The 13954-nt window shown below is 48.8% G+C and overlaps 1 protein-coding gene across 2 annotated transcripts in view; it reads right to left on the minus strand.

Moving 5' to 3' along the window:
• Nucleotides 1-13954, minus strand: part of SMOC2 (SPARC related modular calcium binding 2) — a gene marked incomplete at both ends in the record, with an annotated part of 153489 nt that overhangs the window by 67863 nt on the left and 71672 nt on the right. The window contains 2 exons of one of the 2 annotated variants that reach the window (XM_082855438.1): nt 9914-9988; nt 11225-11275. In XM_082855438.1, coding sequence (XP_082711564.1) covers nt 9914-9988; nt 11225-11275 — 126 coding nt within the window. Of the gene's footprint in view, nt 1-9913; nt 9989-11224; nt 11309-13954 lie in introns of both variants that reach the window. The other variant, XM_082855437.1, reaches the window with a different exon arrangement.

Below are 13954 nucleotides of genomic sequence, written 5' to 3' on the forward strand. Positions count from 1 at the left end.
TGTGTTCATTGGCAGGCAGGGTTGCCAGACAAAACACAGGATACCAGGTGAAATGAGAATTTCAGATAAACGAAGAATAGTTTTAGTATAAGTATATCCCATGCAAGTTTTATACTTTTTTCTTTCATAACATTTTCTCCTATCCCTCCCCCACTCAGACCTGCTGTTGATGTAACTGTTGGCCAACTGCACCAGCTGAAAGAAGAAAATTCAAGTTAGAGGGAGGAAATTTTCCAGCAGGATTAACACCAAATTCCACCCTCAAAGTTCAGGCTAGTCTATGGAAGAGAGCGGTATAAGGGCATATTTTTGCAAAGCAGGAAGACCGCTGGCTTTGGGGGCACGAAGGCCTCTGTGAGGCTCTGTGGGCGGCGGCGGCAGCTCCCTGTCTTACCCAAAAGGGGGTCTCAACTCTGGGCGACAAAGGGAGACCTTGGTTAGGCAACAAAAGCATGAGCAACAAAAGAGAAATAGATAAATTGGATTTCATCAAAATTAAAACCCCTTGTGATTCAAAGGGCATTATCAAAAACGTGAAAAGATAACACACAGGATGGAACAAAATACTTGCAAATCACATATTGGATAAGGGATCTGTATCTAGCATACATAAAGTCTAACAACTCCAGAACTAAAGGCAGATAACCAAACAATAAAATGTGCACAGGATTTGAACAGACATGTCTCCAAAGAAGATTTACAAGTAAGCGCCTGAAAAGGTGTTGAACATCCTTAGTCACCAGGGAAATGCAAGGCAAGGCAAAGCCACAAGGAGGCTCGACCCCACACGTCCCAGAGTGACTGTGATCCGAAAACTGGAAAATGACAAGTGCTGGGGAGGATGTGGGGAAATCGGCATCCTTGTGCGTTGCTGATGAGGACGCAAAATGGTACATGCACTTCAGAACACAGTTTGTCAGCCCCTAAACATGTTAAATGTCGAGTTACGATGTGACCCAGCAATTCAACTGCTGGAGCAGTTATGAACCCAAGAGAAAACGTATGTCCGCACAAAAACTCGTGTGGGAATGTTCATAGCAGCACTATTCGTAATAGCTGACAAGTGGAAACGACCCAGATGTCCATCAGCTGATGAACAGATAAATGAAATGTGGTCCATACATACAAGGGGAAGTTACTGAGGCGTAAAAACGGATGAGGTCCTGAGACGCACGCTGCCACGTGGATGACCCGTATGAGCATAATGGTAAGTGAGAGAAACCAGTCACCAAGACGCCATAGTGTAAGATTCTACACACCTGAAATGACAGAACAAGGCCATCTACAGAGCCTGAAGCAGATTTGCGGTCACCAAGGGCTGGGGGTTGTCAGTGGGGACCGATTGCTAATGAATATGGGGCTTGGGGTTTCTGGAGAGATGAAATGTTCTAAAACTAGGTTGTGGTGATATTGCACAACTCTGTAACTTTACCAAAACTTCTGACTTGTACACTTCAAACTGGTCAGTTGTACGGTATGTGAATCCCATCTCAATAAAGCTGCTTAAAGAAAACACACAGCATGGAGTGTGGATGGGCAGAGGTGGCTTAAGAGGTTGCAGAACGGGCGGCCACCTGGAGGCCACCAGAGGCCCTAGAAGGCACCCGGCCTTATGGTGAGGTGACCCAGGGAGCCGCTACAGAACTCTGAACAGAGACATGGCTCTTGCTTTAAAAGCTCAATGTCGAGAAAGCTGCAGTGGGGAGAAAGACCGAGGCAGAAACACAGATGGGGAGGCCTGGAGACCCTCAGAACCCAAGCGGTGATCCAACCCAAGCGAAGCTCAGATGCCTCAGTGGGCCCGGCGCTGCGGGCCTGGAGGGAAGTGGACGACGTGACACACCTCAAAGGCAGGACAGAATGGAGGTGTGAAAGGAAGGGGCACACAGCATGAGGACAACTGATATCTGTGTGGCCTTGGCCTAGTCCTCCGATGCCTTCCAGAAACAGTGCTTCGTTTTACATACATGTGTAATTACAAGAAAACACTTAAAGATGGCCAAAACCCTGCTGATAATGGTTAACACGTGTTTGCAGTGGGACCCAAATGTTCACATAAATGAAAATCACCAGAGAAGCTGCTTAAAAGGCAGCTTCAGAAGCCCCACCCCAGAGGCTCCAGTGTTCTGATCGAGGGTGAGATAAGGAATGTGCATTTTAATCAGGATTCTAGGTCTGGTGGCACAAGTTTTAACAGGAAGCACCGGTGCTGTGGGAAGCACAGGGAACCAGCAAGTACAAAGCAGCACTGAGCTTCCCGGGGCGTGAGCACAGGGCTGGGGAGACGGGACCCAAGCACACACCCATCTGCAGCAGAACGTACACGTATGTATACATAACATGAATACACACTCACAGGTGTGTGTGTGTGTGTGTGTGTGTGTGCAACCATACGAATGATGCAAAAGGAAACATAAGCTAACCAGTGAGACACGATCACAGGACCTAATCACGCAGGGAAGCTGCATCATATCTACTGTTTTCCTAGAGGCTGTATCCAGGGCTCAACCAGCGCCTGACACGCAGAGACCTTGGACAAGAGACCGGCTTCCGGCAGCGGGACGGAGGGAGCAGAGGCGGCAGGTCCAAGGCCAGGCTGGACCTGCAGGAGGGGTCTCTGCCCTCCGTGTGGCTCTCCCCTTCCTGAAACTGATCCACGGATGAGGCCACAGAGCCCAGGAGAGAAGGCCCCTGGGTCCCCGCACGGCCGCAGAGAGAGGCTCCCCCGGGATGGTCCCCAGAGCAAGGGTGAACTTGTGAGCGTCCTGTCTAGACACGGAATTGCGGGTGCATTTCTTCCAACATTTACACCTACCCTTCCTGATAAACCCCGGTGTGTCATTTAGAAACCTATGCCCCCGGGATGATCATACAAAGTAAACCGGAACATTAAGCGAATCACCTGGATTTGCTGCTTAGGCACATTTTTGCACTTTTTGTATGTCTGGGGTAAGATAGGCTGGTACAAAAGATCTAAGTAGTTTGAGAAACTACTAATATCTTCAGGTCTACGTCTTAGTACACAGAACCGTAATATTACTTAGATAGTCTGTGTTTTGATGCAGATGTTTTATTAAATATATAACTTAAACGAGATCTTTTTTAACAGGCAGATCCTTGGTCTGCTTTTTCATCTGAAACACAATAGCCTGACGTATGCTGGCTTTAGCCACTAATGTGATTTTCAGGCAAAACCAGAGGAACGCTTCCAGACCAGGGCTTATCTGAGAGAGAAACTCAGGATGCAAGCAAAGAGGAGGAAGATGATAACTATGAAGATGAATGAAGGTAAGGGGAAAGGTTGCATCTGTTAAAAAACAAAGGTAATTTTTTGATAGAAAATAAGTACTTAATACATGCCTGATCGTATACAGACACTTGCACACACCACACCATTCCCGGGACCGAATCAAAATCCTTAACAACTGATTAACGTTTTCCAAACTCGCCGGCCGCACAGCCAGGTCACGCAGGTCCTTGTCACCGGCCATGCACCATGCTTGGGCAAGAGCCGGGCATCAGTCAGCAGTCTAAACGGCGAGGATGACAAGACAGGGCCCATTGAGAAGAGGCGGCCATCGGCGGAATAGCCTTCCACTGCCCTTGCGGGCGAGGCGGGAATTCTAGTCTGGGTTTCACCATGTGAGTCGTTTCCAAAAAGACCCTCCACTGTTTCTGAGCCGCATCAGTCCCGATTTAGTCTCTAATCCAGCTGATGGGAAGACCACAGAAAGAGGGCCACGGCGATACCTGGTCTATTAACGTTCTGCTCACACGTGTGAAGAGCAAAGAAGAGACGTCTCGTCTGGTTCACGCAGCAAAGCAGCCCAGTACAGGACACAAGCCTACGAACCTCACCACCACAGAGAAACCTTTCCTCAGCACTGCCAGTCCCATCATACACTTTCTAGAACCTGAATTCTCCAAAGCAGGTATCCAGTAACCTCTGTAGTGAACACACACACGCGCGAGTGACAGAGATTCTCAAGAAACGTCCTCTTGTTATCTGCAAAGTCCAGGCCTGAGCTCGCATGTAAACAAGTGGATATTAACCCCAGTCCTATTTACACACTGGACTCTGATGGCCCCGCTGGACGCCAGGGCTCCCTGGGACACGCCCCGATTCCCGTGAGGTCAGCTCACCGTTGCCGTGGAGATGAGGTGCTGAACTGGTGCTCAGAGAGGCTGATCGGGGCCGCCGTGCCGTGTGGGAGCCCAGCTCAGCCCCTGCCCTTCCCGAGGCCCCAGGGGCTCCGAGCTGTAGCAGCCATAACTCTAGTCAGAAGGAAGCCTGAGCTAGACCCAGGGGCTCGGGGAAAGGGACGGCTGGGCCCACAGCAGCTCAGCTCACTCTGTCCCGTGCCGTGAGCGGTCCCCTGTGCTCCATCCCACGTGAAGAGGGGCTTCATGTGCGGCGCCCCTTCTGCCTGCCTGAGAGCAGTTCTGCCCAGGGTCACCTCCCATCACGTCCCTTCTGGAGCCACCGCCCTCCCCAGAGGACAGCCTGGCCAGGCGAGAACTGCCAGAACCCATCCAGGTGCTTCCGGGGCGAGGCGGGCTCCTCCCATCCAGGTGCTTCCGGGGCGAGGCGGGCTCCTAACCCACCGTCAACAACAGAGGCACCTCCGGAAACTTGGACCAAAGTCACATCACAGCAAGGTGGTTGGCTTTGAAAGGGACGCGAGTCTGACGTGCAGTCACAGATCTGGGCTAGACCCCTGCCAGCCACCTGGAGATTCTGAAAGGTGTTCTCACCCACAGGACAGGGAGAAGTGGGCTATGTTACGCATTAAATCACAGAGGGCTCTGCCTGATGCAAAGTAAGCTTTCCACGACTTGTAGGCTGTGGCTCCACAAAGGGCACCGTTTAACCTCAGTAACTCAACGATGGGCTGAATCTCATTCATCCAGAGAATAAAGAAGTCGAACGCCCTTTTTGTTTTCACACGGTGAGGGTACAGGTGTCTGTGTGTACAGAGGCTGGTGTGTGTTTTCAAGCAGCTCAGATACAATTTGCTTACTTGCATTACTTTTTCTGTACTTCTGCTGAAATGCTGCATCCTGGTTATCTAACCAGAGTTTGAATACTGAAATCTAAGAATTAAATAAGATTGGAATTAAAACTCCCTTTTATAGTTAGGAAACTTGGATAAATTGTCTTGTACATTTTTAGGTAGCTTAATTAATATCGGTAAACAACACACTTTTACAGTGCCCGTTTAAAAGGAGCTATTTGATTTATCTTAATCTCTTCAAGGGACCAACACTTTATAAGAATGTAGTTGGCACCTTGATGTTTTGTAATGTCATGTTTGAAGAATGGAATAGAAAGGGAAATGAGGAACTAATACTTTAAGGCTTTAAAAGGAAGAAAGAAAATAGAACTGGTGTTCTGTTCCCCCAGGGAGTGCAATTTACCATGATTTAGAGCAGAATCAAAAGACAATCATCTTTTGGCAATAAGTTTAATATGTGCAATAAAACAAAACTATCAATCCCGAATAAAACAGAAAAATGTTTCCACTGAGGGGGTCCCATAAAATTGTGGAACATCCTGAGATACAGAACATCTCTTGGATATAAAACAGAGCTATTTTTAATGGTTTAGGGAGGAAAACATATTTTTCTTCCAAGTGGGAGGAGGGTTTCAGAGATGGCAAAACCGGGGCCTCTAGGTTTTCTCCAGTTCACATGCAAACCTTAAAAAGACCGCAAACCGGAAGACCACTAAAGCCAGGGGCTTGTTTATCAGACCCGGCTGAGCGGCTTGCGTGTGCCCTGGGTCTGCAGCCATCCGCAGCGCCTTGGAACTCAGGGCCCACCTCTGGAGGCCTCCGAGGGCCCATCTCCTTGGCTCGACCACAGGCAGAGAGAGAAAGCAGACATGCTCCCCTGCCAGCTTGGGATCTGAATAAGTAATGAAACCAAACGCCCGATGATGCCCCAGTTCGCGCTCTTGGTCTCCAGGAAGCACCACCCGCTCTGAAGCCGCTGGGAGCGGGCGCTAGTGCCCCCCGCCAGTGCCCACCTCCTAGCTGGCCAGGCTGGGCCTTGCGGAGGCACCGTGACCCCAGATGGTGACAGTGGCCGGAGTAGGGTGGGGAAGACCCTCAGCCTTCCCAAACTGCAGATTCCTAAAGCAAATGGACGAGGGGGTTCCCATGCATCACGGCTGAGGCCAACAAGGGTGTTTCCAAGGGGGACTGTCACACAGCACACGTCAAAGGACAACCCACTCCGGGACCTTAGAGCTCACGTTTCCGGGGGCAACCGTTGGAGGTGTGGGGCAAAGCCAGAACGCATCTCTTTCCCCAGAGCAGGGCAGAGACGCCGATGCAGGACCCATCTTGCACGCTGCCCGCCCGTGGACCCCAGCGAAGCCCTGGGTCCCCGCAGAGCCCTGCACGCCTGGTGCACTGCAGTGTCTGCACTGGAGAACAGGGGCCCACTCAGCGGATAAATTGTTTATGTGAAATAAACAATGAGACAACAGAGAGCCCTCTGTGCTCTCCTGATGGAAAAGATAAACAGAGTCCGCCTGCCCATGCCACGCCCCACGGCCACCATGGGGGCCCCTCCTGCTGGGTGAGCAAGCCGAAGGGTGGAGGGGAGCCCCCTTTACTCAAAGTCACCCATCTAAACGTCGCTCTCTTCTACAAAACGCCTTCACGGGAACATCTGTGCTTGACCGAGAGGCTGGGGGCCGTGGCTCGGCCGGTGGACGCGCAGTCGGGACCTGCTGGATGGGTTACTGACCCAGCTCACGAAGAGCTAGCGAGCCGGGGAAACGGACTGCACGGGAGCCTCCGTCCCGAGTCTAGAAGGGATAGCTCCCTGGAACGCGGCCCCTCCACTCCCTGAAGGGCAGAGGGAGGAGCCCCCCGCCCTGCCCTGGGGACCTGCGGGCGTGGACTGCACGCTCGGGCTCTGTGTGCTGGGTCCCGTCACGAGGGCGGAGCTAAGCGTGCAAAACGAGCCCGGAGCAGACGGGAGCAGTGATGCTGAGCGTGCGCGCAGAGGGAGGGCGTCGTGGGGCGCGTGCAGGTGGGTGCGCGCAGAGGGCCGAGACGAGGCCGTCTGCGCGCCAGGAGCTGGGCCCCCAGCAGACCCAGCAGTGACCGAGAGTTGAGAATATTTGAAAAGCAAAGTGTGCCTTCCCAGGAGCAGGGATAGGAAATAAGAATGTAGGTAAAACAGTGCGCGGTTTGCTCGGGGAACAGTCTGAGGTCTGAGGACGAGGGCCAGGAAGAAGGGTCTTCGGGGAAATGAGAAAGGGGACGAGCGGCAGGGTCAGGCTGGAAGACACAAGAGGGTCCATCCGCATCGCTCGTCCGCAGCCACCGTGGGAAACGCCCTTGTGTCCCCACTCCTCCAGCTTTCTCTGCCCCGTCCCCTCAGTGTGATGAAGGATTCGAACTGAAGGTTTAACGGCTGACAATGGCTGTAGGCAGCACAGGTGCATTTTAACAGGGGCCCGGCTGCGTCACCAGGTGAGCACGGACAGCAATGCCAGGCGCCCCCATGTCTCAGTGGGGCAGAGGAGGTGTCCCCTCTCTGAAGGACAGTGGTGAGGATCACGGCCGGGGTCGGGTGGTCAGGTGGCATTGCAGTTCCCACCCTCAGAGACCCTGCCCATGCCGTCTGGGCTTGGCTGTAACTGCCTTCTCCTCCTCTGAGATTCGGGGATGGGAAGTGCGGCAGCCGCACTGGCTTGCTGTGTCGGCGGAGCAGGACAGAGGGGCAACGAGGCGTGTGAGGTACCAGCACATCGTAAGCACGAGAAACGTTAGCTGCTCTTACTATTATCACTGTTGCTCCAACTAACAAAGAAAGTGCATTCTTTAGTATTCTAGATTGGCTTAAAGGAAATCAGGCAGAAATCTAGAAGGTACTTAATGTACCGCAGGGCAAGAGGATCAGTTTAATAAACAGAGATATAAATTAATTTGATATAATTAAACTGTCACAAAATCTCTTATCTGGTAAAATCTCGTAATCAATTTTTATAACTTCCATAAATGGACTGATAAAGTTGGATATAATAAGATGACGCAAGAACATAAAGAAATAGACACTGTCAATTATATATTAATAGAAAAAAACCGAGACGCATTCTTAAGTAAAATGCAGTTTTAGGTTCTGGTCACTTACTCAATGTATATCGAATCATATAATGAAAACGATGCTTTTCCTGCATAATGAACCAACAGAAGAATATTCCATTTATATTTATATTGAACTTCAATTACTAAAAGTCTAGCAGTGACACTGTCATGGTATGTACATTAGATCAAACTTTTAGTTATTTATGTATTTATTTTTTGTTTCATTTAGTTTGCTTTAGATAAGAATGCAATGATACCATCAAAGTGGCCGTGGAACACGTGGAATAAATTAAACATGTACTGAGTGCCTATCACGTGTAAATTTTCATAGACTCGGATTACTGTTTCCTTTACAAGGAGGTCCCTTCTGAAAACGACTATCACTTTATGCTCCAAAGTACATTTGCCCATATGCCCACACGGCCTCCCTCACTACGCATGGCAGTCATACTCCCCATGTTTGGTCACGTAAGTAATATTATGTTATTTTAGTGCAAACTTGGGGGATGCGGGGGATAGTACTTTTAACTGATATGAAGAAACACCAGAGAAAAAAAGCAATGTGTTCTCAGTTTGGCTTCTTCTATAAAGGAACATGAAAGAGTACCAACAAACAAGGTAAATTTTTAAAAACACAGAATAACAAAAAGTCACAACTTATTTATGTTTTGTTAAATAAATGTGTCTACTTCTACCAAAAAAGATTATTACTAAAAGTATCTTTTAAAAACAAAAATTTAGTACAAAGGAAACTCTTCCGACATTGAAATCTCAGTGACAATGGTGGTCATTCCGTAAAATCTATGATTGTTTGCCATTTTATCACTAAACTTAATAAAGTAAATACTATATTTAACATCTTAAAATACTCACTAGGGCTGACTTTCTTTGGACCCTCAGAAAGAGCATGTATCTGAACAACTGGCATTAAATAGAGATATAACCTCATAATTTCATGCCCCATGTCTGCAAGTCAACTCAATGTCACCTTTTTGTGTTCTACACATTTAGGCTGATTTAAATCAAATTACAGTGTAGGGTAACTTACGTAAACTGGAATTTCCTGAAGCACTATTTTCAGTCCCACTAAGTACTGCAAGTCTGCACTGTTTTTATTAGTTAATTATAATTGACAGGTCATGTAAGGCCTGAAAATCTGGTAACAGAAAGTAATGGGTGAAATACAGACGTACTCGTTCTGTGAACTTATACGGAACTAACTCTGTCAAACCCTGAATAGCTTCCTACTGACAATTAGAACTGCTTTTTAAAACAATGTACATTTCCAATGACATTTTTACAATAATTTTATATTTGTTTCTCAAATTAACTTTGAGTACTGCCACACTGATGTTCCCCTGGGCATCAGTGAAATCCCCTGAATTTCAAGGTCCCCCAATAAATCTGAAACATTCAATGTTTGAACCAGTTTCCCATGTACTAGTCTATATGGTACAGAAGCAAACCAAATTAGGCAAGTTTTGGAAATACGGTGACAAGACTGAACAAAACTAACTTGGTTTCTAAAGTTCATAAGAGAAACGTACAGGTTAATGTCTATGCAATAGGAAAACGTATCCATAATGATAATTTCTGAGCAAAAAATGTTAACTATTCTATAATATGTTCTATAACTTACCATATTTAATAAAACACTCAGATTTGAACTGTATTCTGGTGGGCAAGCCATGGCATTAGTTGCGTGACTCATTGGTAGCCAGGGAAAAAGATGTGCTCTGCACGTAACTTCCAGAAAACAAGACCACTTTCCAGGTCCATTAACTAAGTCACACTGGGCTCCTTTTTACCTGAATTCTTATTGGTTTTGTTCTGTCGACTTTTAACTTGTTCAGTCCAAAGCGTGGGGTATCGTGATGCAATATCTAATGAACCAAGATAAAATGATGATTATTTTAATTCATCATGAAAACACAAAGTCTCTCAATTAAAGATTTCAGCAGGCAGTCGAAAAGCCCCCAAAATCAATACAATCAGTAAACACACATTGTAGAGATTTTTTAAAAATAATAAAATGATTATGTGCAGGAAACAAAAGGGAATGACAACATACATTTTTAAAAACTTTAGCATATGCCTTTTTCTTTCTTTCTTCGTCCAAAAGTATAAATAAAAGTGATATGAGTCCAGACAGGCTCCACTGGAAAGAACAGGTTTTGGCAAAAAGTCCCAAAGTATAGAAACATATCCTTGTGTGGTAAAGATGGATATTCATGTAACACACGGGGTCGTCACTCAGTTTAAAGATTCAATACGAAGTGCAGTATGTAAAGCGTAACTTTTGCCTACAGCATTCTGGGAACAGATCTTTGGCAGTAATATTAACAAATGTAACTGAACATTTACGGTGCGATCAGTATACCACCTGCCCGTGAGCCACACTGAGGCTGACCGGCTGGTCACACGTGCCTTTGACCCCTATCGGCTTTGTGACATCGGACACGCTCTCATCTGTGATACGACGTCCTGAGGGCTCAGTGGGCTCAAGTACCAGAGTCCATGGCATTTAGTACCAAGCAGAAGTTAGTTATCATGATTATCCTTGTTATTATTTTCAAAGCACGATGTCGTCCTACCCTCTGATCTTTGATTGATTTATTGTGTGCACTCCTTACACTTGGTCTTCAAACCTGACCCCCCTTTCGACCCGAGAATTGGTGATACAGTGGCAAATACCTACAACAATGTATTAAAGGCTAAGAGTAGGCAATCCATCCTTCTCGTAACCACAACATTCAGTAAGCCTCTGAAACATCTCTATACATGTGACTTCACAAAACTGGTCTTTGTAAGGGTGGTGATCACATGACATGAAGAGTGAGCGGGGGAAATGGCATATGCTAGCGCACCCTCTGGAAATATATATTTCATGTTATCCAGATAAAATCTCGACTCAGAGACTTGCACTTAAAGAGAGGCCTCTGCGTGTGCTGTGTGAAAGCACCGCGGCAACTCTCAGGGGCCCTCAGGAGGGACGGCGGGGCCTCATAAAGGTGGAAAAGGCCAACCCAGCCCGTCCTGAGCGCAGTCCTCGCAAGAGGGCGTGGCTGCACCCCCAGGCCCGCGCCCCACCCCCAACACAACCCCCCACCGACACTCACCTTCCTCATCTCCTTGAGGCTGAGTCTCCAACGCTGGAGCTGAGGCATCATCTGAATTCAGAACGGAAAAGATTTGCAAGGAGACTACAATTATGAGAGTAAGTGAAGTAAGTGTGCATACAGGATGGACCCTAAGGCTTGCATACACCCCCACGATCCACCAAACCACAACCCAGCACTCAGCAAACCCTACAGAGGCTCAAAGCTCCAAACAGACCCCACGGGGAAGGGGTAGGTGTGACGTACAGCACCGGAGCCAAGCGGACGGATGAGGGAGGGTCCGCAGGAACGGGGGGGCCGGGGGGCTGGGGGGCTGGCCTCCCTGCTGTGCCCCTGCTTTCCAGAGTGGAAGGCAGGGATGGAGACCCAGGCCCTGGACTGTGCCCCGTGGGTCTCTCGACCCCTCAGGCCTCCTGTGTCGACACGTGAGAGGCTGGTGGGGAACCCGCTGAGAGCGTCAGAGGACAGAGGGACGAGTGTGGAGTAGAAAGCTCTACGCCATTTCACAGAAAACATTATTCCAAGGACACAGTCTTTATTGAATTAGTTGAAAAACACTCGTTGGGCTCCCTGGTAAGCAAGCCTTAGAAGCCCCCCAGGCAAGGGGGCCCCAGCCAGGGCCGCTGCTACAAGGCACACTGCGGGGGGCTCTCGAGAGCCAGCCTAGTGTTTTTATTCATGTGATTTTTTTTTTTTTTTAACAATTTCGGGATCAAAATGCAGCAAGCAGTGGTAGAGGGAAGGGGCAGCCACATGGCTTATGTAGTTAACTGTGACCCATTACTATCCCAGCTCTCTGAAGAATAAAAATGAAGTTCTTTTCAGGGGAAAACGAAAAAGAATATTTTTAAAATTCTTGAACATTTAACCATCTCCAGAAAAACAGCTTGTTATCTGTTGAAATACTGACAAAATGTAGCATCATTTATCTGAAATAGCCGAGTCTAATAGTGATAGTAGCAATAAACCGGAAGTGTTTCGCTACTGAATATTCTATCATCTTCTTCCAAGAACGAAATGGGGAACATATTTAAAACATATCTGAAAGTCTTAACAGAACACACTGAGAAAAGTCTTAGCATATTTAAACACCCTTTGGAATGACAAGCAGAAAGTACACGGTTAACGTTGCACGTTTCTGCTGAGGCCTAAGCAGGCCACCGCGCTGGCGCCAGCAGCCCCCGTCTGATCCCTGCGCCCGGGCCAGTCTGAGTTCTCAGCCGAGCTAACCAGGGCGAGAGGTGACGGCGGGCGGGGGGCATCCCTGAGGGACAATGAAGGTGCCGGCCCCCACTCCTGTCCCTCCCCCGCCCCTAACGCCAGCACCAGGGGCCCCTACGTTCCTGCCTTGGCCACAGGTCCCTGGGCAGCGTGGTCCTCCTAACCCACCACCGGGCTCTGGCCCCCGGAGAGTCTGTCCCGGTGCAACTAGCCCACTGGCACCTACTGGGCTCAGCCTCAGAAAATGAAGCCAAACCACGGGCAGCTGGGTGCCTTTCACTATCCCCCCGGGGAGTTTGTTAAATGTCTCTTTTTCCCGGTCACCCAGCTTCGTTACTTATTCTCAGGTATCTCCTCTGACAGGCACGTCTGGAGATCAAGGGGCTTCAGTAGAAGGAATGTGTTCTTCCCTTAAATGCACTTCTGAGCCCACGTGCCAATTCCCTGGGGATGTTTTAAAAATTTTTCCCGTGGATTCGACCTGTATCACCATGAACAGGATTGGGTGCGGGCGCCTGAAAGAGTGTTTCCCTCCGTCTCCCTTTCAGCCTTTGACTCCTGTTTCTCACCACGAACATGTACACTTCCTCTCCTCTAAAACGTACCAGAACGCTCACCCCATCTTCATCTCCCCCTTCCCAAACGGAAACCCTCTCCCGAGCCAGGGTCCTCACCCCACCTGCCGGTCCCTCTCTCGCCTACAAACTGGGCTCTTCTCCCCACCTGGGAGGGTCTCTGCCCAGGTCACACCTGTCCCAGCTTTCACACCCACCGTGCTCCACTCACCTCCTCCTCTGTGAAACCGCTCCAATTCCGCCCTCGTCTGCGCCCGCCCTGCGTGCTGTCTACACAGCTGACATTTACTCGTGTGCCAATCTGTGTGGATCTCATGGATTTATCTTAATGATACAAAGACTCTACAGTCTTTCCAGGGCAAGGACAGTGGCCACCGTGACTTCAATGCACACTTGAAAGACCTGGGCTGAATAAAACTGGGGTCTTTTGACTCCATATCGCTTTTCTCTATTACTGGTTCATATACTATAACCTACCTCAGGGGAAAAAAGTACTTAAGATGTTGGTACATTATTTTTATTTCATCTTAAAAATAAATGCTGACTTCACGGGTTGATATAAAGACAGAAAATGTGTCATTGGGACCAACGGGTGACAGCTGAGGAAAGGGCAAAGGGGTCACGGTGGGCTTGCGGCGGCCAGCGGAGACGCTCCAGGAGCTGTGGGATGATTTCCAAAGGAAATGCTCCCTGCTCCGTCAGGTTTCTGTGGGTACTGGTCCCAGAAGGAGTGACTGTCATAGATGGAAACAGCCGCCTCTTTCTCATGAGGAGAGCTCCATTCGTGACCTCCGACAACTGCTATGCTAGAGGCTCGCGCCAGCCCTGGAGTCCCCTGCACAGATATGGACCCGGGATGAGCCTAACACCGTCCACAGGCGCTCCCAACACAAGCCACGTCTAAGAAGCCCTGACGCGGACACGAGCGGGTTAC

Source organism: Leucopleurus acutus, assembly GCF_964270905.1.
Source record: "Leucopleurus acutus genome assembly, chromosome: 15".
Taxonomy (NCBI): Eukaryota; Metazoa; Chordata; class Mammalia; order Artiodactyla; family Delphinidae; genus Leucopleurus; species Leucopleurus acutus.